The following is a 26,397-nucleotide window of genomic DNA, read 5'->3' on the forward strand; positions in this document are numbered from 1 at the left end:
ATGAGAACCGTTCATTTTCTCTTGTCAATCTAATCAGGATGCTGCATTGACAACCAAATTGATGACTGAAATTGTCAAGTGACTTGCACAGATGCTACATTTCTAAAATTGGTGTTCACTTAGTTCCCGCAATCAAACGAAACAACCTTTAGACTTGGACGAATGTAAGATATGGAACAAGCAGCACGGATATTCTCCGGTGCTAAACGACATAAGGAGTCGGTGTCGAGTCAAGTTGGGGCCGAATGAAACCAATAGAGCTTTTAGACCCTTTATTCGTTGAATCATGTGCATCAAATATAATCATAAATATATGTTATGGCACCATGTGTTGGCTGTTCTCCAATAAGATTATTTAAATTTTGGAGCCTCAAAATGTTCCGTTCTTATACAAAGCTGTTGCTTCCTTGATGATGAACAGTTCCGATCTAAAGAATTGGAATTCATATTGATAGAGAGATCGAATTTATTTTAGTTTAATTAAAGAAAACGATTTCACGTCGGACTCTGATTAGGTCAGACTCGATTGAGCCCTCCACTTACGTTTCTGTACGGCGCCTAGCAGTAGGGATTTGAGTGAAAAGAATCGAATCAAAATGTACGCTTAGCCCATTGGATGGATGTTTTCAAATTCGAATTTGAATATGGACGGTCCGAAAGTCTAATAGCATATCTCAATCAATTTTTTGTGTTCACATTCTGGATCTCACTTTTGAACGTACCCACCAAATTCAACTTTTAAAATGTATGGGTATTGAATGTAAGAATCCAAGTTGAAGTCGGATTTCAATTTGATATTTATTTGAAGCAGAACCTAACTCGTATGGGTATAAGCATGTTTCCGGTATGAATATGTTGATATAAGATGACGATTTTTAAAAATATGGGTATGGGAGTACGACCAAATATATATATAATACAAAACATCAAAATGATAGTAATATTTAAATAAAAAAAGTGATGTAAATAAAAGCACATGTTAATGGGTAATAACCAAAAAACTATAATTAAACCTGAGTTCAAAAAATTAAATCAGCAGTTTGAATCAATTTTACAAAAAAAAAAAAAAGCTCAAGTCTATCCAAATACTACTTTAAGTACACGAGTACAGACTTTGTTGCGGACGTGAATACATGATTTTACTGAAGTACCCATGTGACTTTTGCCGAACTATTTGATTGGATGTCAAAGTTTTTAATTCTTAAACCAATTCGATCCGACTTTTAATCTGATGATAATTTTTTATTTTCATATATTCGATCGGGTTTTTTTTTTCATATATTCGGTCGGATGCTGATCCGAATCCAATTGATTGACATGCACATGAACTACGAAGCGCGTAAAAAGTGAAAACAGAATCCGATCGAGATCCAACCCGACCCGCTTCAAAAGTTTGTGTGCCGAGTTCATAATTCGAAGGTTTTGTCCAAATATCGGGAAAGCGGGGGCGGCCTGGGATGGGAGCGAGCCCGGGAACCAACGTTTTGATTTCAAAGCGGAAAACGGGAGGCCAAATCGGGAAGAAAACCAAAAAAAAAAAAAAGGAGCGTTTGGCGGAAAATCGAGCGCACCCAACCCCGAGCGAAAAACCGAGACGAGTCCCCCGTTCTTTCAAATTTCAAATTCAAACTTTCCCTCGGGCCGGCCGCCTCTCTCCGTCCAGGCCTCCAAATTTCGCGTTTTAAAAAAAGAGAACCAGAATCCCGTCTCCCTCCCGAGCCATTATTTTCCCAAAACCCAAATTCCCCTCCCCCGCCTCCACTGCGGCAGCTTCCTTGCCCCTTACAAATAGGCCGTTCCCTCCCCACCTTCCCTCCATCTCCTTCCTTCCTCCTCTTTCCTCCATCGCCGTTGCCTACCCTTCTTCGTCCCCTCCGCAGGCGTTGAGAATGGATCCTCGCATCAGCTACGGCAGCAACAAGGAGAACGTTGCACCGTGTTTCCCTCCTTCAGCTTCCAAGCACGGCCTCCGCCCTTCGCTTCCTCTTGCGAAATGCAATAAGGTGGTCAGGCGGAGGAAGCCGCTGGAAGACATCACCCATCTCTTCGTTCATCGCCTCCAATTCGGGGCCGCAAGATCCCGCTTCGCTTACTCGATCGACCGGGATCTGGTTTCGAGCGGTGGCGATGTCCTCTTCTGCTTCAGATATGGTGGTGGTTTGCCCAGACGGGCGAGCCAGGCGAAAACTAAGGCTCCCGTGACGCAGAGGACGAGTCGGCTCTCCCTTAGGAAGAGCTTCCGATAGCCTCGCTTCTTTTCTTTTTCTTTTTTTTGTTTTTTTTTTCTTTTTCTCAACAAGTATGTCGATACAGACGGCAAATCCTGGTGGGGAATTCGGAATGTGGGTATATGTGATGATGAGCTGGGGGCAACAGTTTGTTGTACCTAAATAAAATTCAGTAAAGGATTTTTCTTCTTTTGATCTCTTACAGATTCTTCTCTCCTTCTTGATTCCACCTGAGATTCCATGAATGAAAATTGAGCTCCGTGTAAACGGAATAATCAGGAAATTTGCGTAAGAATGCGATTGTGATGTTCGCTTTTATGTAATGGGCTAATGGCTTCCCAGTCCTCCCAACGCCGGCAACTGGACCAACACCGGAAATTCATGGTCAAGAATCAAACAGGTCTACTGATACTTTATCTGTAAGATGTTGTAGGTTCCAACTGCGATTCAACTATAACCAATCTCCCTCATCTTTCGTTTGATTCCTGGAATTAAAACCCGACGTTTCGCAAGCATCCGGAAGGCGTCTTGATCAATATCTCATGGAATCACGGTGACCCAAGTAGCTAAGCTCGACTTTGCTACCACTGGAGTATGATCGATGCCAACAAAAGGTGATTTATGTTGTGCTTAAGGATTCTGTCCTTGGAATTCTTCTGCTACTTGTTCTTCCAAACATCTACGATCACGAAATCTCCCACGGAAAGCGCGCCAGCTTGCATGAAGATGGTGGATCGTGGTGTTTGCTTGCGTAAGCATCCTTCTGGGAATCCTTTCTGGGAAAATTTTTCCTTGGCGCCCAAGCATTGTGAAGCTTTTCATTTCCCGCGCTTATTTGATCATAGAATTTGGGCATGTTCCCGCAGAAACAGCGGCCAGCCTCCTCTGTCTCGTTATTTTATTTGCAAATATAGATCAATTTTAAAAGCTATATATCGAAAGGATTGATGTATTAGGAGAGGCTGTAGCTGTCAGGTTTAGATTCCCATGCACCTCGCGTTTGTTTCATGGTGAGAGAGGATGGGAAAATCTAGAAAGTAAATTTTTTATGAAAGCGCGGTCATTCAAAATGGGGAATGTTTGGATATATTCTGATCTGAGACACTTGAATTCGATAGAGAGATTTTCATATATACCTGTTTGCAATTAAAAAATCTGATATTTGCATTTGTTTTGAATATTTCATTTCCAATCCGCGTCGGAACTAAATTAAGCAACATCTCAATCGCTCGAATCTGATCCGTTTTCGGCAATTTTGACATCAAACGAGATATATGAAGTTCTCTAGAATTTGTAAATTTCTTGCAGACGTTTGCATTTAATTATCCTATTGCTCACTCGGTTAATTTTGACTGACATTTGGTTTTTCTTAATACAAGCCTCAATTTAGCCAAGAATTGCAGAGAAAGCATATTGTAGATCATGCAATAAAAATTTATACTTTTCAAATTGTATGTTTTAGTCAAAAAGATTGTTTTTTTTAACTTTATAAAAGCATTACACATTTTATTTATTTATTAATATTTTAATTGCATTAGCTTCAGAAAAGATTTCTTATAAAAACAAAAAAAATACCCCTCCAAAGAAACGGTAGAATAAGGGTTTCTGTATTATCCATCTAACATGGAAAACGGCATCGTTTTTAACCTGGTTGGCGCATTAATGGGAACGTCTGCAAGTTTTTTGAGATTATTCAAAAAATGTGGTCCTTCGGTAGAAATTTTCATAAAATTAGCGACTGAGCGAAGGCTACAAGGTGTACTTTTAGGACAGCGACGCCATTTTATTAAATGACTGGCACTAAACGGACTTTCCGCTTTCTTGAATTTCCCGCCTTCCCGCGCGCGGGCAACTACAAATACCTTCAAATGGGGACGACGTTCCTCGCCAGTTAGTAAGTACGAGAGAAGTCGATCTATCTAGACGGAGACTCCATATGTCCAGAGAAACAGAGGTCGATTGCTCTTCAGACGTAAGAAATTCAACGAATGGAATTTCCAATTGTTTTTCATCAGGAATCTATCTTGAACGATAATTGAATTTGATTCTTTATATAAAGATTTTGATTATTGAAATCAAGTGCATCTGAGAAGTGACTGCTCTCCAGATGCAAGAATTGGATGCTTCCAGACGGAGACGCAATATCTCCAGAGGAAGACAAGCGATTATTCTTCAGATATAAGAATGCAATGGTTCTTGATCTGATCTGACAAGAGTCTCGGTTTTTCTTGAAAACCATCTTGAACGATGGAAACTTGAACACGAAGCTTTCTTTTCTTTCTGGCCTTAAACTTTTGCCGAGATTATGGTATTATAGTTTGCACGTGGAAGAAACCAAGAAATGAACAATCTCGTCTATTTTCCTTGATCTGCGACATTATGCTGTTAACCACGACTGCTCAAGGAGTTGGCCCAATAATTTGCAAAACGTCTGCTGATTTTATGTGTTGTGGAGATGCTCCGATGCCTGAAGCCATTCGTAACCATTTTGTTCACCCAAAGGAAAATGATGTGATCGGAGGGAAAAGGGTGTAATGGTAAAGTATGGCTGCAATAGCCAATAGATATGGACTTCTAACAGAAACTTCCAATGCTGAACTTTCAGACACTTCAACTGAACATAACGTGATAATGAATTTCTTTCTGTCTGTAACATTCTTCTGTAAGTGAGATATTACCCGAGGGCGTGCTTGGTTCTAACAGTTCTAATGCTTTTTCGAGTTGTCTTTACTCGCCTTGGAATGAATACACAGGTACTAGCAAAAATCGGCATCTAAACTTTAAATTCTATTACGTTTCATGCGTCAGATAATTTTCTTAATGTACTCTTAAGTGGATTCTCCTGATGTATATGAAGACTGACTATTATTTATTCTGGTATTTCATCTTTTCCAACCTTGATCTTTTTTTTCCTGGAATCTAGAAGTCGCTTCAGAGATCATAGCGCATTAGGGCTCCTGGAGATCTTTCATATCAGACCAACAGATGGCAGATGGTCCAGTTTCTGATGCGGTTAATAAAAATAAACTGTTTGGTATGGGATTTTCTGCTTCTTGTAACCTTGTTTACTTTGCTATTTTGTCAGCAGCAAAAATGAATTAGCAGTAAGGATCTGCGCATGTCCTGTCTGTGGTGGAAGAAACCTAAGTTTTTTCCTGGTCCTTATAGAGTAGATTCTCTGATATCTGGAAAATAGTTTTATATGTCTTGTATTTTTGCAGTTTCTTGGTATGACAGCTTTTACATCTGGACATAAGCTTGTTTTTTGTTGAGCAGATGAAATAGAAAATAACTTTCTCACCTCTTGGAAACCGGGCAACATTAAGGAAGATGTGCTGGATTTTTCCAACGAGCTGGTTCCCAAATGCAGGAAAGACACATTTAACTTGGAGAAATTGTGAGTGCCATGATCTTAAATTCACGGGATGGTAACATCTTTTGCCTGCATATAGTTGCTTTATCCTGCAAATAAGCAATAAAGAGTCGTTACTTCCTCAAGAAACAATCTGCACATCCTTCCTTTTTACCTATCCTATATGGTTTTCTGCTTTAGTTATTTTTTTGCGCTTCTTGGTCTCTTTTTTTCCTGAGTTTATATTTTTCAGTTTTTTTTATTCATAAAAAATATACGAACCTGCTGTTTATTATCTATGAGCATCTTCCCATTTCTAGCATATCTTCCATCATATGCTTGTTGCTAAGATGTCGAACTAGAACATTCAATTCAGGGATATGGACTTTTCATTCGATGGAGGTTTCCAGAAGTTCTCTTCCTTCAAGGTTGACATGTCTGACCTGGACTTCTCAAGCCCTTCCAGAAAGGGACAAAAGACCAAGGAAAGCAAAGCCAAGCAATCTGAGCCAGAAAAGGTGGAACAAGCCAGTGAAAGCTTCACATTCAACTTTGATTTCAACGAGTAAGAGCTCTACGATTGCACGTATCATGAAACGCACATGTAAACACACACGACAGTTGAACTCCAGAATGGAACATTTTGTCCCTCATACAAAGCCATGGTTATTTCAGCAAGTGCTTTTGTTTTTAATAGGTTTAACCAGCTTTCCATTTTAGTTGTTTAAGTGAACTACTATTTTCCTAGCAGGTTGGATGGGTTTGACTTATCTTCAAGTTTGTCAGAGAAGAATGGTGATTCTGGTAAACATTCACTTGACACAAGTTCTGACTCTTCCGTAAAGCATGACCAATCTGTTCGTAGTAAGTTGCCCAACAGTGTTGTCCTCACCCCAGAAAATAATGAAAACGATGATCATCGCAATTTATGCAACAAACCAATGGACAAAAGGACAGTACCATCAGGAATTATTGTGGAAGTTGACAAGGGTTCTTCTTCATACGAAAAGAGTCCTAAAAGTCCTGATGCTATTGGAGATATTTCTCTGAAAACAGAAGCAGATGTGCTAGCCAGCAGGGAAGGGCCAGAAAAGACTGGAAAGTTAGAGGAAGAGTTGGGGAGTAAATGCTCCAAAGAGATGAAGTCCCCACAGTCCATCAAGGATTCATCACATGGAAGTGTTTGTGGAAATGATTCAATTCATCAGACTCTTCAATTTTCAGATATTGGCGGCGACCATGGTCCAAGCAGCGGCAAAGAGTGCTCTGCAATAAAAGGTTCTAGTTGCCTCCCCTCTATGCAAGAGAGCATGAAGAGCTTTCCTTCACACCTAAGGAGTGTAGGAAGATCTGAAAAGTTTGAAACTGTGAAGGAACTGTTTGTAGGAAAATGCTCCATGGAACTTGAAAGTCCACAGACTCTGTTAAATTCGTCACCTAAAGGTATTCATCAAAATGACAGAGTCCATGATACTGGTCCACTAGATTATGTCATCAATGCTAGGCCTGCTGGAGAGATCAATGGTAAACAAGACCCACTGATGAAAAAATCTGCTGGTTCAGTTTTGAAGACTTCTACTTCTTCATTGCTAGAGAGTTTGAAGCATTTTCCTTCAAAAGGTGCCACTGAAGCTAAGAGCATTAAAAGATTTTTGGACATACCAGTTGTTGATGTCCAAGGGCCTAAAGCAGTGGGACAAAGTAAAACTGAAGTTGAAAAGTCGGTTGCACCTGACAGGCAGAAGATACAAGCAAATGGTGAACCTTTTAGTATCACTGAACTGTAAGTTATTTATGGCCTTGATGTTAATCACAATCGGAGTTGATTCTGTTAGATTAGTTTTCTTATATGAAAGAAAGGCTTTTTCGTAAAATAATTAATGAGACAAAGGTGATGGAATGCACTACAGAGATTAGAGGGTGTTCAAGCTGACACTGGCAGGTGTAGAAAAGCTGAATCAAGCTTAAGCTTAAGCATGATAGTTCATGCACAACTGAATACTGAACATCCCTGGCCTGAGAGTGGCTTGACCAAGGTCGCGAAGAGCTCAAATGTAGCAGGATGTTTGTTATGGACTTTGCTTGTTTGTTTCTTTGTTTCCATGACATGAAAAAGAAGAACTCATTCTCCTCACTGAAATCAAGGGAGAAACACCTCATTAAATGCCGTGGAAAGTCTCAATTATTAACAAGTATAGTTATTGGCAAGTCTCAAAGAGGCTGTTTGAACTTGGAACATTTGACAAATGAGCTTGAGCTATCTGTTCAAGCTTGACTTTTGTATGCGCTGCACAAATTCCTACAAAGCTTATGCATGTTGAGTCTGAGGAGATTGCACTTTGGCCTCTAAAAAGTTCCAGTGCCGCATGACTGTTGGATAGTGCAGTCACATGTTGATATAACGGCCTTGAGATATTGCTGATGGTAGCTGATCTCAACGTTAGACAGAACAAAAGTAATACACACACACACACACACACACACATACACACACACACACACATATATATATTGTGTATGTACGTATGCTTTAGTTTCCAGTTCAGAAACTGAAGTTTCTTGAGCACAATCAGTTTTATTTTCAAACTTTCTACTGCTGGTCAATTATTGGTTTAGTATCTTGGATTCTGCCTGTATATATTTCTTACAGGAACTCAGTAAGGGCAAAATTTAATAAGCAAAAAGAGGCATCCGGTAAAAGTTCTCCTTATTTCCTCCAGAAAACAGCTCCAAAGCAGATATGCAGTAGCAATGAGAAAAGTGGGATCATACAGTTATGTCGGCTACTGGCCCCTCCATGTATAGCATCTTTTAAGTTTTAACATTTTTGGAGAAGCGTGTATGTTTTACTTGGTGTCATTTTGGTAAAATTTCTGCAGGGGGTTGCAAAACATTGATGAAAATTCAGAGAATACATTACAGAGCTCTCCTAGAGCTGAGAAAAGCATGTCATCCTTGCCAGAACATGATAAATATGAGAAAAACTGCCACACGGTTGGGTAAAACAATTATCTTATCACTGACTTGCTGTTTGTTTTTATGATTATTCTGCTGTCGATGTAAAAATGCAAAAGAATGCATGACACACCAACAAATCGGGCCGGTTCATTCTTAAGTTTCCATAAGATCTCTTTTCTGCTTACCTTCTTGGCTCATTGGTTGATAAAGAAGCAAAGTTCATGATTTGTGCTTGGTTTGAATTACGTGGCAGATCTCTATCCATTGGGAAGGTCAAAACTCAAAACTGTAGGAATTAACCCAGTGACTTAGGCTGTTATCTGCTTGTTGCTTCATAGACATAGAGGCATGTATTTACACATCATGAAAGTCTCATAATGTGCTAAGCTTGTTCAGAAGGAAATATAGCAATATTAGCCAATGGTAGCTCTATGCACTAGGCTCCAGGTTGGACTTAAGACCTTCAAGTTCAAAGAGGTCATATGGTTGATAGTTGGGCTACATCACTTAGCATAATCTGGTGGATATCCTGCTGACCACAGATTTTCTTGCAATAAAGAAAAACGAAGAAAATTGAATGTTGCAAGAAGTAGAAATCAATGTTATGACTAGATTGAGTGTTTGCTCAAAATGAGAAAAGTTTCAGTTTTGGCAAGAGCAATCTAATTTTACACTTATTCCAAAAAACTTGAGAAATTCCTTTGCTATATAAATTAGAAACTTTGCCTGTTACATTTAAGTGTTTGATGAAGCATATCATAGAAAAAATTTGGAATATTGATATTTTAACTTTAAGAGTTTAATTTTGATTCTTAGTTTTCACGATTGGAGAAGAAACTTTCGTGATGATTAATAATTAGGATACTATATTGAGGTCTGTTTTTTTCTCTTTGTAGCAAAAGTTCTTCGTTTCTTTCCCCAAATTCTAATTGCATATTTTGCTCTTTACTGCTTGTTTGAGCAATTTTTACAAGCTTAGTAACTTTATCTGACTTCAAAGGCATTAATACTTGTGTTGGGTTATGCCCTTTTTTTGGTTAATCCAGCATATTTCTGATAGAAGAAAAATAGTGTAGCATTAAGATGGAATTGAGTTTGAAGTCTTAACTTCCTTGCAAGGGAAAACAGTTGATACACAAAGGGATGGGGGATCTATCAATGAACACATTGAACAGGAAGTTATCAATGGACAACACCTTTAATATCAACAACTAGGTTTTATAGATGAATTTTAAATTTTCAATTTTGAAAGTAAAACATTTTTTACATGTTCAAATGCCTTAGTTGTAACTTTTGTCAGTGTAATGCATACATTAACAGCTGCTACCCAAGAAAATTTTCAACTGCAATGCTGAGATCTGTTCTTATACTTCTTTTGCTTTCATTTCTCAAAATCCCATATGCTTTTGCTTTGCAACTCTGTCTTTAGATATCAAAGTAGTAAAGTTTGTATTTGTATTTCATGATAGTGTTTATTTACTACAGAAAAGCAGTATAGGTTGCTTTCTCTATGTCAAGGTACCATAGCATTTACTTTAACATGGGAATGGCAATTGTCACAGGCGGGCATTCTCTTTATTCTCCAGGGTGAAGCTCAATAAAGAGTTAATGACTGATCCTAGGGCTGATACTGGGGGAACTCCTGACCTTAAAGCAGCTCTTGTTCACACCCCAAAGCAAAAAGAATCATCTTCTATGCTTACAAATTATTATCAATGTGCATCACGACATGTAGAACTTGCAACAAATTACAAGACTATTGGTATAAAAGAAGCCAAGGTCTCTGTGTCAGAAAATGAAAAAAGGCCAAGATCTCTTTCTACTTTAAAACTTTCAAGGTGTGGCATTTCTAACAGATACTCTATTTCATTACATTAAGAATCTTTTGACTTCCATGAACCAATTTTTAGGACCCTTACAACAAATGGAGGTGAGCATGTTTCCAAAGTACAGAAGGAGCCCAAGGTAGACCTGAAGGCACCTCTAAAGAAAGCAAAAACTAGCATCCCAGAGATGGCTATGTCCTCTAGTCTATATCTGAAGCGGAAATCACTTCAGGTTCTTATTCTTTATCTGCTTTTTAAAACTGATTGTACCGTCAAACGTGGACAGACCTCTATTCTAGAATAATGAGGTACAGAAGGCTATTCAGAACAACTTTTGGTTTATTTGATGATTTTTTTTTATATCTTGTATTTCTGAATTTTTACCAAGAAAAATTAGGTCTACATGCACTAAATTTTCTTTTCAGTTATTGGAAAGCTTCACATTTGCTCTTCCTGAGTGGGCCATAGGATGAACTATAAGCCAGGAGGTTCTCGTTAGTGTTGGAGTGTGGAGTCTGACCCCTTTCTTGCTCGCAATTTATGCTGTGGTGGTTTGACTTAGACTTCTGTACCTATAGAAGTAGAGCTTCTCTTGTAAATTGTAATGACTTCTAATATATGTGACCATGGTGTAGGAAGACACTTATCTCTCTCAACCACTTAAACCCCTGCGTTTTTGTGCCTTTGTCTCTTTCTTTTCCTATTTTGCTATCAATCTTGAAGGTCGTGAATGGGCCTCATTCCCCAACAGTTACCTGCCATATTCCATTACTGTTGGAAGTTTTCCAATTCAAGCCTATACTTGATTGTGATTAGTATTTTCAATTTTGTCTACCATGTAATTTTCAGGGACCTAGTATGAGAGAGCTAACCAAAAGTCCTCTGAAGCATGTGATAGAATCTCCACAGATTGAAAGCAGGTTCCTTTTTACATTCTGGTCTTTTAACTAAAGAGGCATGAACATGTCCAAATGTTTTAAATGGATCCAGATTTGACATTGGCAGGAAACGTCAGAGGGATTCCCAGATAATTGAACAAAAACAGGTTCTTATGCTGTTGTAAAACTGTGGATGCTAGCTATAACAAAAAAAATGCTGGTTTCTTTGGAAATGTTTTGTGTAGATTCTGTACTATAAATTTTTGCTTTACAACTTCTTATGGTTGGAAAGTGTCAATGTTTTGGTTGCTATAGGTACTAGATACGGTTAATGTGCAGCCATTTTCCAAGGATGCTAGGCATGATCTACTGTCAACACCATCTATTTCTACTGAAACAAGCACACCCGACATGGAAATTTCAACACCAATGGAGGATGGTAGCACCATTCAGAAAGCAGAAGCTTATGCTAAAGAGATTGAAGATGTAAGTGCTTAAGATATCTCGTGGATCCTGCCATTCTCATGTATTCTGCTAACAAATCATTCGTTAACCAAGTTATTGCTACTAATATAAAATTCAATTTGTTGTTCCTATATCCATTGCATTATATATGATATTGTAGCATACTTTCTCGTACTTTTAGCTACTGTGCTCATGCTGGGTAGCCTACTGTGCCTGAAAGGAGGACCATGTGATCAAAGGCAGGAGTAAAAGAAAGTCACTATGAAAAATAACTCCATGAGGACTGCATTTTTAGCCAAATTCTCTTTCTTTCATGTTACTTATCTTGTCTGTCCAGATGAAAAATATCCGTATAAATTTCAAATTGTCTGAGATAAGCCTATGATGCAAGTCCTGGTCCAAAACTTAACAGAGTGCCTGCTTCAGCTGATTCAAACTCTGCCCATATCTGGGCTTCAGTTGCACTTTGCACTTTAAAAGTCCATGAACTAGACTGCTACTAGGGTGAATAAACAGTTATCTACGCACCCAAAATTTTCAAAATGTCTTCATTGTAGGAATAATGACAAGTCCTGTCACACATATGAGGTGATAAAATCTACCTCCTTAAAGCACGTAAGTTCATGCAGATGGGACCCCAAGTATGAGTGTTGAACTTAGATTGTAATAACCTAGCCCAGAACTGACGCAAGCATCTTTGTCATCCCTGGCTTGGAGTAAAAAAATTATGGACCTGGGATAAATAAACTAGGTGGTCATATCCATTTTGAACTAGGTGGTTACAATTGCTATCAGAGGTAAGTTCAACACTCATACTTGGGGTCCCATTGATAGCAATTGCAACAACCTAGCTCAAAACAGATATGACCACCTAGTTTATTCCTGGTTCATTATTTTTTTACTCCAAACTAGGGATGAAATAGGTGCTTAAATCAGTTTTGGGCTAGGTCATTTAGACTTAGTAATTTTTTTTTTCATTTTTGTTCTTATTTTGCTATTTATTTGCATATTTTGGATCATTTTGGGAAAATTACTGATTGTTGAATAACGCTTCCAGTTTCCATTTTTGAAAATGATATGTGTGTCTGCATCTGAGTTAGATATTCTTCCTTGTCAGTCCTTTTCTCGCATCTTAGTACCAAAGGTCATATGCTTTCGCTGTGAATAGTTGTGCTTTGGCGGCAGATGTGAATCATAATACCTAGGTTTGATGTTCAGCATGCAAATTTTCCTGCATTAGTTAATAAAGGCCTTCATTGAAAACTCGTTAAACAAATAATATAGAGGCAAATGAAAAAGCTGCGTACGATGCAAAATCTTAAGATTCTGCATATTGTGAATGAAATATTGATAGATATGGAAGCTTTGAACAGTGAAACCACACAGAAACCATATGCTTAAGTAAAATGCCAAACTTCTGTTAACTTGATAAACAAGTATCTGCAGCTAAAGCTGTTTGCGATCAAGTTGCTAAATTCTCATGTCCTCATATAAAAGCAAAAGAGAGGATAGACTTTGTTCTTGGTTCACTTCAAAAAATGTTTGTATTTTTCCACTTTCCATATTCAATTTTTTAGAAATCACTTTAAAATGTTGGTGCTGAACCATGGGCAATGTATAGGTAGTACCTCATATGAATTTAGACATAGTTTTTATATTACAAAGAAGTTAAAGGCATTTCAGGAAAGATTTTCCAGACATAATCGCCTCTTGTACCACTTCACAGATGTGCCATAAGCTCACAAAGATGAATGAGGATAGACTTTGTTCTTGGTTCACTTCAAAAAATGTTTGTATTTTTCCACTTTCCATATTCAATTTTTTGGAAATCACTTTACAATGTTGGTGCTGAACCATGGGCAATGTATAGGTAGTACCTCATATGGATTTAGACATAGTTTTTATATTACAAAGAAGTTAAAGGCATTTCAGGAAAGATTTTCCAGACATAATCGCCTCTTGTACCACTTCACAGATGTGCCATAAGCTCACAAAGATGAATGAAGAAGCAAAAGAATTGCTTGTTCGTGCTGTAGTCAACAACAATTTTTTGCTGCTGCTAAACCATCCAAAGTTTGAGAAGAAGATATCCTTAAAGAATTCTATTTACAAATTTTGGATAGTCATCTACAAACATATTCTGGTCTCACAGATTTTCAATACGTAACATATGATCTTATTTTTATGGCCACAACTCAAAGCACTTGGTTTCCTGGAACTGCATCCTTCCTTTACCAAATGAAACCACATCCATTCAGTTCAGAGCTTGGCGTCCAGCATGTTGACAAAATTTATAGGCTGACCTTCCATCATGTGCTGCCACAGAAAGGTTAATCTTAGATCTTTCTTCAGTTTATTGATGAGGTAACATGTGCATTGCAGAATTTTGGAGTACTGTTGATAAATTCTGAGGCATGTATTTTTTCTATAATGCTTATCAAATGCATCAAAAGTGGGTTCCTACATGTGCTGATTAATATTGATTATAGGACATGAGATGAAGGAGATTACTAGTCTTCCAGTTCAGTTGTATATTCCTGTCTGCACAGCTGGAGATTATAGTACGTATTTGCAGATTTGAATCCGCAAAGATGATTCATTTTGCTTTATGAAGTACAAATAGAATTCTTATCTAGTAATCGTTCAGAAATGTGCTTCTCTAATATGTAGAAGTGGATGCTGTACCATGCTCCCATGTATTTGTTATTGTGTCCACATTTATGTGCATGCTGCTTAGGACCTCTTCCTTGTTCAGCCTAGAGTTGGTCAGTTAAGCGGCTTAAGCCCTGGTCTGATCTACCAGTCCCGTTCTGCATGACTACACCCACTATCATGTATGATGGAGAGATAAAACCGGAACTTAAAAAACAAGCTTTCAATCCTGTAAGCAAGCCTTAATGCTTATTCTTGAACAACCGACTTACCTGGTTTGTTTTATGTGCAGGCATCTTGTTTCAGTGAGTGCCTGATCTTAGTGGTACTGCAGGTCGGCAGAAGCAGCTGGTGTTTCGTGCTATAGACAGTTTAACTTGAAACAAGACCGTGTCCTCTCAGTTTCACCTAACCAGTACGTCTAATGCACTCTGATTTGTGGGTTGAACATCCAAAAGGTTCAAGGCGAATAAACGTCTCTCCCCTTAAAAGTGGTTTTCTGCTTCATTTTTGCTTAAAAACGAAAACATGTATGGAGGACAGCTTGCCTTTTGGTAGCCCTCAGGCTCGGTTGCTAGCCAAGACGGCTAGCCGCTTTCAATTTGAGCTAAAAGCTGCTGAAAATATGCACGGTCGTAAATAGATATTTCTGCCGGGAACAAGGTAAAACACATCGTATGCAATTTCCAGTCCTTTTCTTTTGCCACCGCATTCGTTGAGCTAAAACGTTAACGGCTGTTACGAACTTTGCGATCAATTCCTTTCAAGTCCATGCTCTAGAGAAAAAACTCAGAATGCCCAAAATTTCGTGTTGGATTTGCTTCCCCTGTTGCCATCTGTTCAAGATCGAAGCTCTCGAGGACTGGAGATTCGGCTACAGATCTTTGGACTTTGGAGTGTCGGCTCAATTTCCTATTGAGCTGTACACCTTTCCCTTTTAAGGGTAATTTCTAATATAGGCTCCACTTTCTCCCGATATTCCATATCGGGTACCTCGAGTATGAAAAGGACAAAAAAAGGGAAAATAATAACAACCATTTTGAACCTTATGAAGAGAAATTAGAAAACGGAAAACAAATTTTTTTTAATAAGTATGCGACTCATTTCAACTAATGAGGGTATGGCTGGCGCTGGGACAAATTTCAGAATAACCTCCACCACGAGTTCAAGAATCCAGTCCAATCGGATCGTGATATGAAATTCAAGTAAAAGAGGGGTTCGCGTCAGGAACCAGCGTTTCCTTAACATGATTCACTGCCCGTGCAAGAATTCGACATCCGGAGACGATTTCGTAAATCAATAAAACCATTAGAAAATAATTCACTTCAGAGTTCACACTACTGCCACTTCTATCCTCTTATCCTCAAAAGCCCGACGTGAACGTTGCCTCGCACCCACACCCTCAGCACAATCCTCCACCATGGCCGGACTTCTGGGTGGCTCCTCTTCCGCACTTCTTTTCGCTTCCAGAGGCCCTGCCTCTGCCTCTTCCAGACGGACCTCCATCGCTTCGACCAATGGTAAGGATCTCAATCTCATGCGTTCCCTTCGGTGTTGTGGCGGTTATTTTGTTCTTGGGTTTATTTATTGTTTCTTCCCACGAAGCATGCCCGACCAGCAAAGCGCTTTGAAATCGAACTGACGTCAGCAATTTCACAGGTCAGATTTTTGGAAGAAACTTGAGAAAAGATTTTGTTGGTGGTCTGAGAAAGGGGAGATCTCATTTCCGACTCTCAGTTGCAAATGTGGCTACGGAACTCAGTTCCGTTGAACAGGTAAGCTTGAGCACTTCTGTTGTTTTTCTTTGCCCTTTCTTCATGAGACGCTAGACCATTGAAGGTTGCCTCTCTTGACCCGTTTCTGAAACTTCATAGACAAATCACTCTTCAAGTGTTGTTTCTCTAAGACCAGAAAACGAATGATGGAGAAAGGGGAATTTGGTTGGTTTTAAAAACACAAGTGCTCACGGTTCCGTGAGAGAGCACATAGATGGTTAGGAGTGAGACCTTCGTTGAAGCGGATATTCGATTACTTCTGTTCTTCATTAGAGTATGAGTCAGACGTACAAATAAGAATCTCTCTGCTCAGTGCATCTATGGTGGAGAATATACGGTGTTGAAATTGCAAACACCAGTTATCATTTGCGGAATTCCTTGGCGTGGAATTTTGACGCCCATTTCAACGAATGGATGAGGCCATCTTAGAAATTTGGTAGGGTGAATAGAAACAAAAAGTTGAAAAGTAAAAGAATTCCTCACTACTATATCGTTTGGTCTTTTGAAAGTAAATACTATCAGCTTTCTTAGTATCTCGTTTCTTCTTCTGCTTATTGTCTATTAAGTTATTGCCCGGACGGCTCTTCACTTCCTCTTTCTGTTTTGATGTATAGTGATCATTTTTTATCATCCATGTTCTTCTTCAGAACTAAATTTGCATATATTTTACCTTGGTAATTTTGTGGTTATACAATTGACAGGCCGAGAACCTTGCAGCGAAAGAAAGCCAGCGCCCCGTCTTTCCATTCTCTGCTATTGTAGGCCAGGATGAAATGAAATTATGTCTTCTGCTGAATGTGATTGACCCAAAGATTGGTGGTGTTATGATTATGGGTGATAGAGGAACTGGGAAATCCACTACTGTTAGGTCCCTTGTGGACTTGCTACCAGAAATTAAAGTCGTTGCTGGTGACCCGTTCAATTCTGATCCGAGTGATCCTGAGACAATGGGGATGGAAGTAAGAGACAAAATACTACAGGGGGAGAAGCTCCCAGTATTGACAACCAAGATTACCATGGTTGACTTGCCACTTGGTGCCACAGAAGATAGGGTCTGTGGTACGATCGATATTGAAAAGGCACTCACTGAAGGTGTTAAGGCATTTGAACCTGGTCTACTTGCCAAAGCTAATAGAGGAATCCTTTATGTTGACGAAGTTAATCTGTTGGATGATCATTTGGTAGATGTTCTGTTAGATTCTGCAGCTTCTGGATGGAATACAGTAGAACGAGAAGGAATATCAATCTCTCATCCTGCTCGGTTTATTCTGATAGGTTCAGGAAACCCTGAAGAAGGTGAACTGAGGCCTCAGCTTCTGGACAGGTTTGGAATGCATGCACAAGTTGGGACTGTAAAGGATGCAGAATTAAGAGTTAAAATAGTTGAGGAGAGGGCAAAGTTTGACCAAAACCCAAAGGTTTTTCGAGAAGGCTACAGGGTAGAGCAGGAAAAGCTTCAAAATCAGATCTCTGGAGCAAGAGAAAACCTTTCTTCTGTTCAGATAGATCATGACCTCCGTGTTAAGATCTCAAAGGTGTGTGCTGAACTAAACGTTGATGGACTAAGAGGGGATATTGTTACAAACAGAGCTGCAAAGGCTTTAGCTGCCTTAAAGGGCAGGGAAAAAGTGACCGCTGAAGATATAGCAGTGGTCATTCCGAACTGCTTGAGACATCGTCTTAGGAAGGACCCATTGGAGTCTATTGATTCAGGATTGCTTGTTATAGAGAAATTCTATGAGGTTTTTAGCTGAATTGGTGATTGTGTTCTGCTTCAAATTTTGCTGTTAAATTTGCCACATTATTTCATTTACGGTTCTTTATATGCCTAGAGGAGAAAATCAACAATCTACGTGTTTCAGTTTTTCAGTGTTCCAAGTGAAATATATTTCTAATTTGCTGGGATTCTCTTGTTCCATGGAGTGGCCTCCTGTTTCTTCAATTTCCATGGGCAATGAGGTAGGCCCTCTGCTTATGTCGGCTGATGCAGCTTTCCTTGCAAGAGGCTTCTATTTCATTCTCATGGGGTAGGTCTAAAGCTAGTGGTCATTATGGGATCCTTATTCTTCCTAAACTTATTTTTAGTACCGGAAGATTTTTTTTTTTTTGATCCCTTAATGAATTGTCAAAGCAACCCTAGTGATATGATTGGGTTTGTTTAGTATGAAACAAGTTTTGGTTCTCACGAAACAATATAAACTACTAGGTGTTTTGTTGAAAAGGGTTTAAACTCACACGATCAACTTAATTTTAAAGCATTTCAAGAAGTACTGGAGCAAGATTTCTTAGGGTGCTTGCTGGTATTCACTAATTTTGCTCCTGGCTAGACACAGTTGGACAGTTTGTATCCAAAATATGGTGGGAGACATACAGGGATATTCCAGGATGTGCATCTTACAGGAATGTTGAGCTCATGTTCTTCAAATTATGATACTTTGTAGGCTAGTGCTTTTAGGGAGAAGTTATTGGAAATTGTTGTAGCTTATAAGATGAAATTGGCCACTGCATCAGAGATATCAAATTCGCTCAGTCGTAAAAGAGAAACTTTGGCAGCCGGCTCTTCATGTTCAAATTGTATTTCAAGCTTTTTCCCAAACCCTGCACAAATGCGTGCAAACTGGACATGCTTCTTGACTAAGAAATAGCGTTCTGAACTACTTTTTCACTGGCAAGCCAGTGATTGTGTTCATGTAAATTTTGTTTTGGTAGTTATTTTCCAACATACGGCTTTTATGTACTGTGAACCTGGAAGGAATTTTTTTCTTGATAAGAGGAACTCAACCACTGTCAAGTGGCCCATTCTTCCTATTTTATTTGATCAAACTGCTAAGCTGGTCCTCTTCAGCACTCTCTGGATTGCTGTGTGATGCAGAGGGAGCTGCTATACATTAATTTCTAACAACAGACTTCAGTTAGAGTTTATGAGACTTCCAGTTCGAGTTTATGGCCTCTGGAGGTCTGCTCAAATGCTCTTGGCTGAATCAATATCCTTTTCCTCTGTTTTTCATTTAAAGTTTCTAGCCCATTTTGTTTTCTTCATTGAGGAAATGCATGATGACCTCGGCAGGGAACTTTTCTTTATTTTGACCAGACATCGATATAGGCTGCTTGGTGACTTCCATATGCGTGGCATTACTTGTTCAACTTTGGCGCTCTTTTGACTGCTACCATCATCCACAACCGATGTTCTAATGGTCATCCAGCATCAACAGCATGAATGCCACCATCTAAGATCCATATCTCATTTGCCAATGCACCATCTGTCCATGTCACAAGTTTCAGTCTGTGCTCTTTATGGCTGTGCATTTCATTACTGCATGATCAAATCAAAATCATCCTTATAAGAGGCGCATCTTTATAAAAAAATCTGCAGCTTGCTTTTTGTTTGTGCCACAAAAAGTTATTTAGAAGCTCAGGCAATGATGTTTGGGTCTCTCCAAAACAAGTGGGCGGCCAAAGGAATGTTGGTAAGGTTGGTAAAAGTCACACACATCCGCTTATAGAAAAGGAGTGGTACAGTTCGTAGGCCTCTTGCTACATATAATTTAACTGATTAATTATATGATCTGCCCAACAATATTGTCGCCCCAAGGGAGGTTCTTCGAGGTGGGCCGACCTCAAGAAATGAGAGACGCCTTGTTCCTTGACATGGGCCCATCGACCATCGTCCTGAATCATGTGGCCGGCCTGGATACTCAACGGGAGTGCAGGATCCGGTGGTCAAAACTTACAGCCTGTTCAACCATGGAGCTTTAGGTGAGCGCAAGGGCACTGCCTCTTGGCACTTGTAAGTGGAAATCATCCGCATTCCTTGTTTTCTGACTCGCTTGGATTGTGCATCTTTCTTCTACTGTTCTACAGATTTGGTCTTTCTAATGAAAATTTTGCGACACAACAGGCTAACGTTTTGATGAAATAATGAAAATACATTTATAATTTGCTTTCTTTGGTTTAACTTGCCGATTTGAGATGCCCATCTAAAATAAAAGACTGGAGCGAAATAATGAAAGGGTTGCTCTGCTAATGTACACTGGATGCGTGATCCATTTCCAAGGTTCTAACAGCTAAACGTTTGATTCTTATGCAAGTTTCCTAGTGGCAGTTGAATCCGAGGCACCTGCGCGGTGAATCCCAGTTTCCTACGAGACCCAGCCAGCAAGCGTGGGGGTCGGAAAAAAGCTTCCTCGATATCAATGGCTTTCAAGGGTTAAATGTTTACCTGCGCATTCCTCGTTAGTATCAACGGTGTTTTCTTGCTTTCACCTTCTTTGGCTTCTTAGCCATTTCATGCTTCGCTTATCCAAACATTTGGTTATATGCTTTCTCCTTGAGAATCCATGCGGTTAACACACCTAGATGCACAGGGTCAGGGTGGGATTTGGTGCGAGGGACATTCTCCTGAAGGAGACATCTCATATTTGATATGCTCAAGATAACAATTAGAAGGTTTTTATTAGAATGGAATAATCTTCTGACTTAATTGCTCAATAAAACCACATTACAAGAGTGAGCCATCTTCTCTCTGATTCAAGACATGAAATTCTGGCAACTGCTCCACAAAGTCCGGTGGCCGCTGAAACACGATGGATGCAGTTCGAATCAAGATCTGGGCAGTCAATCCCCATATCATGAACTCACCCTTCTCGCATTGGAAATCGAAAAAATGGACCAGGAACTTCAGTCCCAACCATTCCCTCTCTTCCCATCTTCTCTTCTCATTCTACAAAGCGAAAAATCTTGGTTATCGTATCCCCAGCGCAAGAAATGCGATCAAAAAGAGCAAAATCAGAAAACCAAAGCGAACCTTGAGGAACATCTCCAAAGGCGCATCGAAAATGGCGTCCACCTCTGACTTATTTGCAGACGGCGTGAAGGATTCCTTGTTGGGGAGTATGCAAACCACTGGTGCTACTCTCAATAGATGCTGCATTACCACCAAAAGGGTGTAGAATGAGCTTTTCGTATAAAAAAAGGCTTTGATGTTTTATGTTTCTTGTTAAGATTGTTCAGGCTTTTTTCTTTTCTCGACATAGAACCGCCAAAGAATCCCACCCATTTTCTATAAGATAAGATCAAAGTAGAACCTTCGATAGAAAGGGTTCAAGGACAGCCACCACCGTAACCGAAGATGGATCGAGCCCAATCTCTTCCTTCGCCTCTCTGAGCGCGGTCGCCGCATCATTTGCATCCCCTTCTTCCGCTTTTCCGCCTGGTAATGATACTTCCCCTGCTTTTTCATCACGCGGTTACACACACACAGTCCCAAAGAGAGAGATAGAGAGAGAGAGAGAGAGAGAGAGAGAGAGAGAGAGCATTACCAGAGTGGGAAGAGAGATTTGCAGATCTCTTGGTGAGGATGACACGAAGCTCCCCATCATCCCCTTCGAACAGGCATACTAAGACCGCGGCTCGCTTGGCGCTTCTGTTGATGAAGGTCATGTTCTTCTGGGCGAAGGAAGCCGAAGGGCACCCAGAAGCTATCTGTTGGGAGAGAGAGCCTCCCCCACCGATCCCCTCTTCCACAATTGCCGCTGCTGCCGCTGTTGTTGCCGGTGTTGGCTTATAGAGGCGCAGCTGCTGTGCCAAGATCTCAAGCCTCTTGCTCGGGACTTCATCTGGAAGGTCATCTCTTGGGTAGGGGGCTGCAGCCATCGATACTCTTCCAGACCCCTGGTGTTGGTGATGGACAAGAAGAGGAGGATAATAAGGATGGCAGTTCATATGCTACGCCACGTCGTCCAAATGTAATTGAGAGACGGAAGTCGTCGCCGAGGCCATTCCCATCTCAACAAAGATTTTTTTCTTCTGTCTCCTGCTGCCAAAGGATGAGATTGGTAGGTGGACTCAAACAGGTGAGCAGGAGGTAGACGTGAAGGACTCAAACGTGAGAGGTGGAGGTGAACAACTAGTCGAACAAATCGAACAACTTGAGCTGTACTTGTTAACTTAACTTGAGTCAATTGTTTAACGACTAGAGGCCGAGTTCACGAGTCAATTCGTTCAAGCTCACCATGCAACTGCCGAATCGAGCTTGAGCCTTAATCGAGTTGAGCTCTAACGATGAATATCAATTTTATCAAACGAATTTGTCGAGCCCTAATTGAGTTGATCTCAAACTCAACACGTAACTGCCGAGTCGAGCTCAAGTTGGTTCCATCAAGTTATTATCGAGCCAAGTCGAGCTCAAGGTTTCATTAGTCAAGTCGAACTCAAGGTGACTGAACTCATTACTCGTGTTCTCCCCTAACAAGACCTCTAACAAGAGGGTGCAAATTTATTTATTATCGTAGTTAAAGCTTTCTTTATTAACTTTAAAAAGTGCAACAAAGGCTTATTATCTTGATGACGAGAAATGCATACAAAAACTTTTTCCGGCACCTCATAAAATATGACATGCGTACATGTCATTGCTTATGCTTCGAGTATGGCGTTGAGATCAAGACAGCGTGTATGTGTTTTACCCTTGACAAAGAGGCCACATAATTTTAGCGATGAAAAGGATGTTCCAATTTTTTTTTTTTTAACTTTCTTCATTTTGTTTTTATGAGAAAGGGTGCTTCTCACTTTTTATTACCATTTTCTGCATTTTGTAGGGAGCCTTGATCAGGGGCCCTATGCAAAAATTACAAAAAAAATGTCGTGTATTGGAAACGTCATCGACGTCGACTGTTACGTTGACTAGTGTTAGCTATTATTAAAATATTTTTTTTTTAAGTTTTTTTTTTGTTTTGAAACTACTCATAAAAAAAACTTATAAAAGCGAGGCGTATCGGCCAATAAATTAAAAGGGCCATAACGAAGGCCATTGCAATTTAGGAGTTGGCAAACTTTGGAGATAACCATAAGCCAATATGGGCTGATAACTTTCAATGACATTTTTGCTGGCATTCTCAAATCCAAATTTGTTCTTGGACACCAAGAATAGGACAGCTTTGTTCCTGGCGTTTTCAAGAATGGGAATCAAACACCTTCCTTTTAGTCAAAATATGATGTGATGCTTCTTTGAGACTAGAGACAAAACAACTTACAAAAAAGTGTTCCGGGTGCAAACTTTTGGAACATATGGAAAATGGTAAATTGGAGGACAATTCAAAATCATTTCGAATTTAATGCAAAGACAGAATAATAAAACCCTTTTCCATAAGCAACTAATGAATGTTGCCAAACAAGGGTGGGGGTTGTTCGTATGACACCTTCAAAAAACTTGGTTTTGTAAAGTTAAAAATCTGGGTTTTAATTCCTGGTTTGGATGTTTAGATAACAAGATAAAAACTTGGGGAAGAGACCAAATCTCAGTTTCACCTGAAAAACTTGGGGGTTTGTTAAAACTGGTTTTTGACTACACCTAATTTTGATGCCGTGCCACTTTGGTGGCAAAACCAAGTTGTAAACTGTTTGATTGCTTCGTCATTGAAGAATTAGAGTTCTAATAGGACTTCCACTAAAGGGGTAGGCCCTCATCCAATTTGTTGATAAAAAAATAGGATATTTACAACTAAAATTGCGACAAATTGTTGCAGATGCAACACCTTATAACAAAACTTCTTTAGTAGGGTCTGGCAGATATTTGACATGTGAGGGGACTAAAAGAAGGGTTCATACCTTTAGAACAGGATTCATGCTAACTTCAACCAGTCGATGATAGAGATATATGGCTGATTTTAGCATGTTTGCCAAGATGAGAGGATCACCTGTGATCGCCTTACACATCCAGGCTTTCCAAATGGAGTTGTTTGACCGAATAAACATGTTGCCTTGTTCTTCCTTGAATACCTAGAGACATTTTTCTAGCACACGGGTCTCCAGAGAAATAAAATTTTCTTCAATCCAGTGTATTAAACCTAGCCTAGGAAATGAGGGCACTTTTTGGGAGTAGCTTTTAGCTTTTAGTGCGTAAGAATCTTTATTCAAATTATGATTGTAATGTATGACTTCGTTTTTTGTTCTTTGCATATAATGATGGTTTTGTATCTAATGAGGGCACTTTTTCGTTCTCATTCTGCTTCAAGCTAGAATTATGTATGTTGGAAGTTTCTGGGGAATGTATTGACTTAGGATTCCACACAAGATGGGTGAGCTAATTGTGGTTTGTGTCAAGACATACCAAGGCCGTTTGGAAGTTGAATAGTTTGTTACTGTTTTATGAATCTGTTTTCATATTTGGGCCATATTCATGGAATAGTTACATACAGTTTCATTTGCCAAATGGACTTAGAGGGTCCTGAATTTTTTTAGTTCTAGGGTTCTAGGGTTCTAAGCAAACAGATGATAGCTTATAGTGGCAATCCCTCTACTGCTCTTGTTCTTTTTGTATTCTGTAGGATGAAAATTGAACATGTAAATCTTGAGAGTCCCGACTACCACGCAGTTGCCATGGCAAAGTTCGTAGTGTGACTACACTAAAACGTACTTTCATTTTATACTTGTTCTTGAAGGAGAATTCAGATCTAAGCCCTTCCAGAGCAGCTACATCGATAGCTAAGCAAACTTTTAAGCACAGCGTGATTCTTAGCATATTCTTTCATGGTCTTCCAAATTAGTATCTGAAATTAAGTCTGTAAATAGGAATTGTTTTTCTCTTAGGAGAGATATAGATAATGAAGATAAGAGTGTCTGAAATTGTTTTCTTCGTTCTGCTGAATTTGATCCGAATCTGGCTTATAATATGGTCCATTCATCCAAATTTGATTTGTAATGCATTATGTCTATATCACTCTGAACCAACTGCTTTTCTACTTCCAAACCTCCTGAAGTTGATAGCTATACACTGGATCCAACTGTGCATACTGAACTGAATCCCCACTGAACTTGAAAAGTTGACAACCTAAGTGGATCCAAACGTGATAATTCATTGTCTGATGTTATCTAGATTTGTGGAGACACCATTTTTTGCATGAAACAATCGGCTGCCATTATCTTCACGTGGTAGCACTCTAGGTTGAAACTTTTGGCCTCTTTAAACTGAATGTTCTTATGTGGTATCACGTAGCCAGACACTGCGTACTGAGCTTTTTCAAATGAATTTTTTGTCATTTGATTAACCGAGAAAAAGGGTTCCTTGTCATATGCAGTTCGTTCTTTAGTCTGCGCATTCAGTATATCGCAAGAAGAAAAAGAAAATATATCATTGACTATGTTCATAAGCCATAAAAACAAGCAGAATAACTTAGATAATGAGGACCAATCTTCATTCCATACAATTTTGACAATCCATGCATACCCAACAAAAAGTAACTTAAACAATGTATGCAGCAAATTAAACTTTATAACCAACAACAAAATCAACAAGATTTTTTCCCCGTAGCAGTACAATATCAACAAAATTTTATTGATACAGAGAAATCCGCTGGCCTTAGTGAATCTTAACCTCATGACCGATCCAAGATAAAAAGAAAACACTGACCAAAATGAACTTCCTTTTAAAAGCGGATACTATTTATCGCCACCATTTCCGCTGCCTGTCCACTAGCTTATACCTACAAAATGTTACTTCCTGGTGCAAAATCCCGTCCATAATGTGGGCAAATCTAATCTAAGGCATAGTAAAGAAAACAAAAAAAAAAGAAAAAAAAAAGAAAAAAGGATTATGGACGGGATTTTGCACCAGGAAGTAACATTTTTCGTTTCTCCTTCTAGATTAGATTTCAGATTTTTCCATTGAAAATTAGCTTGTCTCTGGGTGTTTGGGTGATGCTTCAAAACCAGGTTTTGGATTTTGTCTCCAAAACCAGGTTATTGGAGTGTTTGGGTGCTACCAAAATTGGGTTTGCAGAAAACCCAGTTTTGACAAAACCTGATTTTGTAAAAAGGAATAAAAAGCCTGGTCCCCTTTTAGGTAATTCAAAAACCAGATTTTGGATGTGTCACCCCAAACAAAAAACAAAGTTTTTAACACTCATTAAAAAACTTGGTTTTCATAAAACTTAGTTGCTACAGAAAATAGGTTGGAGGAGAGCGTCATCCAAACGAAAAGTTTGCTTTCAGATCAAGTGTCTCAAAAGTACAAACGCATCAAACATGCACCAAGAGTTTTGCATATTGCTGACTTCTCCTTTTTCGGCCGGCACCATGGCACAGGAGAACTCTTATTGCAAGCCTGGGTTTGGTAAGATAGGGGGAAAAGAGGTTTGGTCAGATTTGGCATAGGTAAGGGACGCCAATTCGAGTCATTGAAAGCAGACCGAGTACCTTGAGGGGATGAGAAAAATGTGGGGATTCAACCCTCTTGTTGAGGGAATTTGGTCTTGTTGTTGGATGGTAGGA

General features: G+C 39.4%; 3 protein-coding genes across 3 annotated transcripts; 2 read left to right on the forward strand and 1 right to left on the reverse strand.

Moving 5' to 3' along the window:
* Positions 1–5,526: 5,526 nt before the first annotated feature.
* Positions 5,527–13,874, forward strand: LOC116246819 (uncharacterized protein At4g18490). Its single transcript, XM_050075724.1, has 11 exons — positions 5,527–5,625; positions 5,957–6,145; positions 6,332–7,363; positions 8,231–8,353; positions 8,460–8,579; positions 10,101–10,376; positions 10,449–10,596; positions 11,214–11,284; positions 11,370–11,409; positions 11,558–11,728; positions 13,683–13,874. Exons 2-11 carry the CDS (start codon positions 5,961–5,963, stop codon positions 13,872–13,874), a joined length of 2,358 nt encoding a protein of 785 aa, XP_049931681.1. The 5' UTR covers positions 5,527–5,625; positions 5,957–5,960.
* A 1,743-nt stretch (positions 13,875–15,617) lies between these two features.
* On the forward strand, positions 15,618–18,039 carry LOC116246319 (magnesium-chelatase subunit ChlI, chloroplastic). The gene is made up of 3 exons (XM_031618146.2): positions 15,618–15,879; positions 16,019–16,134; positions 16,836–18,039. The coding sequence occupies exons 1-3, from the start codon at positions 15,780–15,782 to the stop codon at positions 17,886–17,888; spliced, it is 1,269 nt and encodes a 422-aa protein (XP_031474006.1). The 5' UTR covers positions 15,618–15,779; the 3' UTR covers positions 17,889–18,039.
* Positions 18,040–20,567: 2,528 nt separating this feature from the next.
* Positions 20,568–21,959, reverse strand: LOC116265334 (nudix hydrolase 15, mitochondrial-like). Its single transcript, XM_031645885.2, has 4 exons — positions 21,453–21,959; positions 21,219–21,361; positions 20,939–21,058; positions 20,568–20,854 (listed from the first exon to the last, which is right to left on the reverse strand). Exons 1-4 carry the CDS (start codon positions 21,853–21,855, stop codon positions 20,633–20,635), a joined length of 888 nt encoding a protein of 295 aa, XP_031501745.1. The 5' UTR covers positions 21,856–21,959; the 3' UTR covers positions 20,568–20,632.
* Between the last annotated feature and the right edge of the window lie 4,438 nt (positions 21,960–26,397).

The sequence above is a fragment of the Nymphaea colorata genome, chromosome 1 (genome assembly GCF_008831285.2).
Source record: "Nymphaea colorata isolate Beijing-Zhang1983 chromosome 1, ASM883128v2, whole genome shotgun sequence".
Lineage (NCBI taxonomy): Eukaryota > Viridiplantae > Streptophyta > Magnoliopsida > Nymphaeales > Nymphaeaceae > Nymphaea > Nymphaea colorata.

Coding starts and splice junctions, on each gene's coding strand:
- LOC116246819 (XM_050075724.1), top strand. CDS start 5,961: ATGGACTTTTCATTCGATGGAGGTTTCCAGAAGTTCTCTTCCTTCAAG. Junction 10,597..11,213: donor TGAAGCGGAAATCACTTCAG/GTTCTTATTCTT, acceptor TGTAATTTTCAG/GGACCTAGTATGAGAGAGCT. Junction 11,410..11,557: donor AGATAATTGAACAAAAACAG/GTTCTTATGCTG, acceptor TGGTTGCTATAG/GTACTAGATACGGTTAATGT.
- LOC116246319 (XM_031618146.2), top strand. CDS start 15,780: ATGGCCGGACTTCTGGGTGGCTCCTCTTCCGCACTTCTTTTCGCTTCC. Junction 15,880..16,018: donor CTCCATCGCTTCGACCAATG/GTAAGGATCTCA, acceptor GCAATTTCACAG/GTCAGATTTTTGGAAGAAAC. Junction 16,135..16,835: donor AACTCAGTTCCGTTGAACAG/GTAAGCTTGAGC, acceptor TACAATTGACAG/GCCGAGAACCTTGCAGCGAA.
- LOC116265334 (XM_031645885.2), bottom strand. CDS start 21,855: ATGAACTGCCATCCTTATTATCCTCCTCTTCTTGTCCATCACCAACAC. Junction 21,362..21,452: donor AAATCTCTCTTCCCACTCTG/GTAATGCTCTCT, acceptor ATGAAAAAGCAG/GGGAAGTATCATTACCAGGC. Junction 20,855..20,938: donor CTTTGGAGATGTTCCTCAAG/GTTCGCTTTGGT, acceptor TTCGCTTTGTAG/AATGAGAAGAGAAGATGGGA.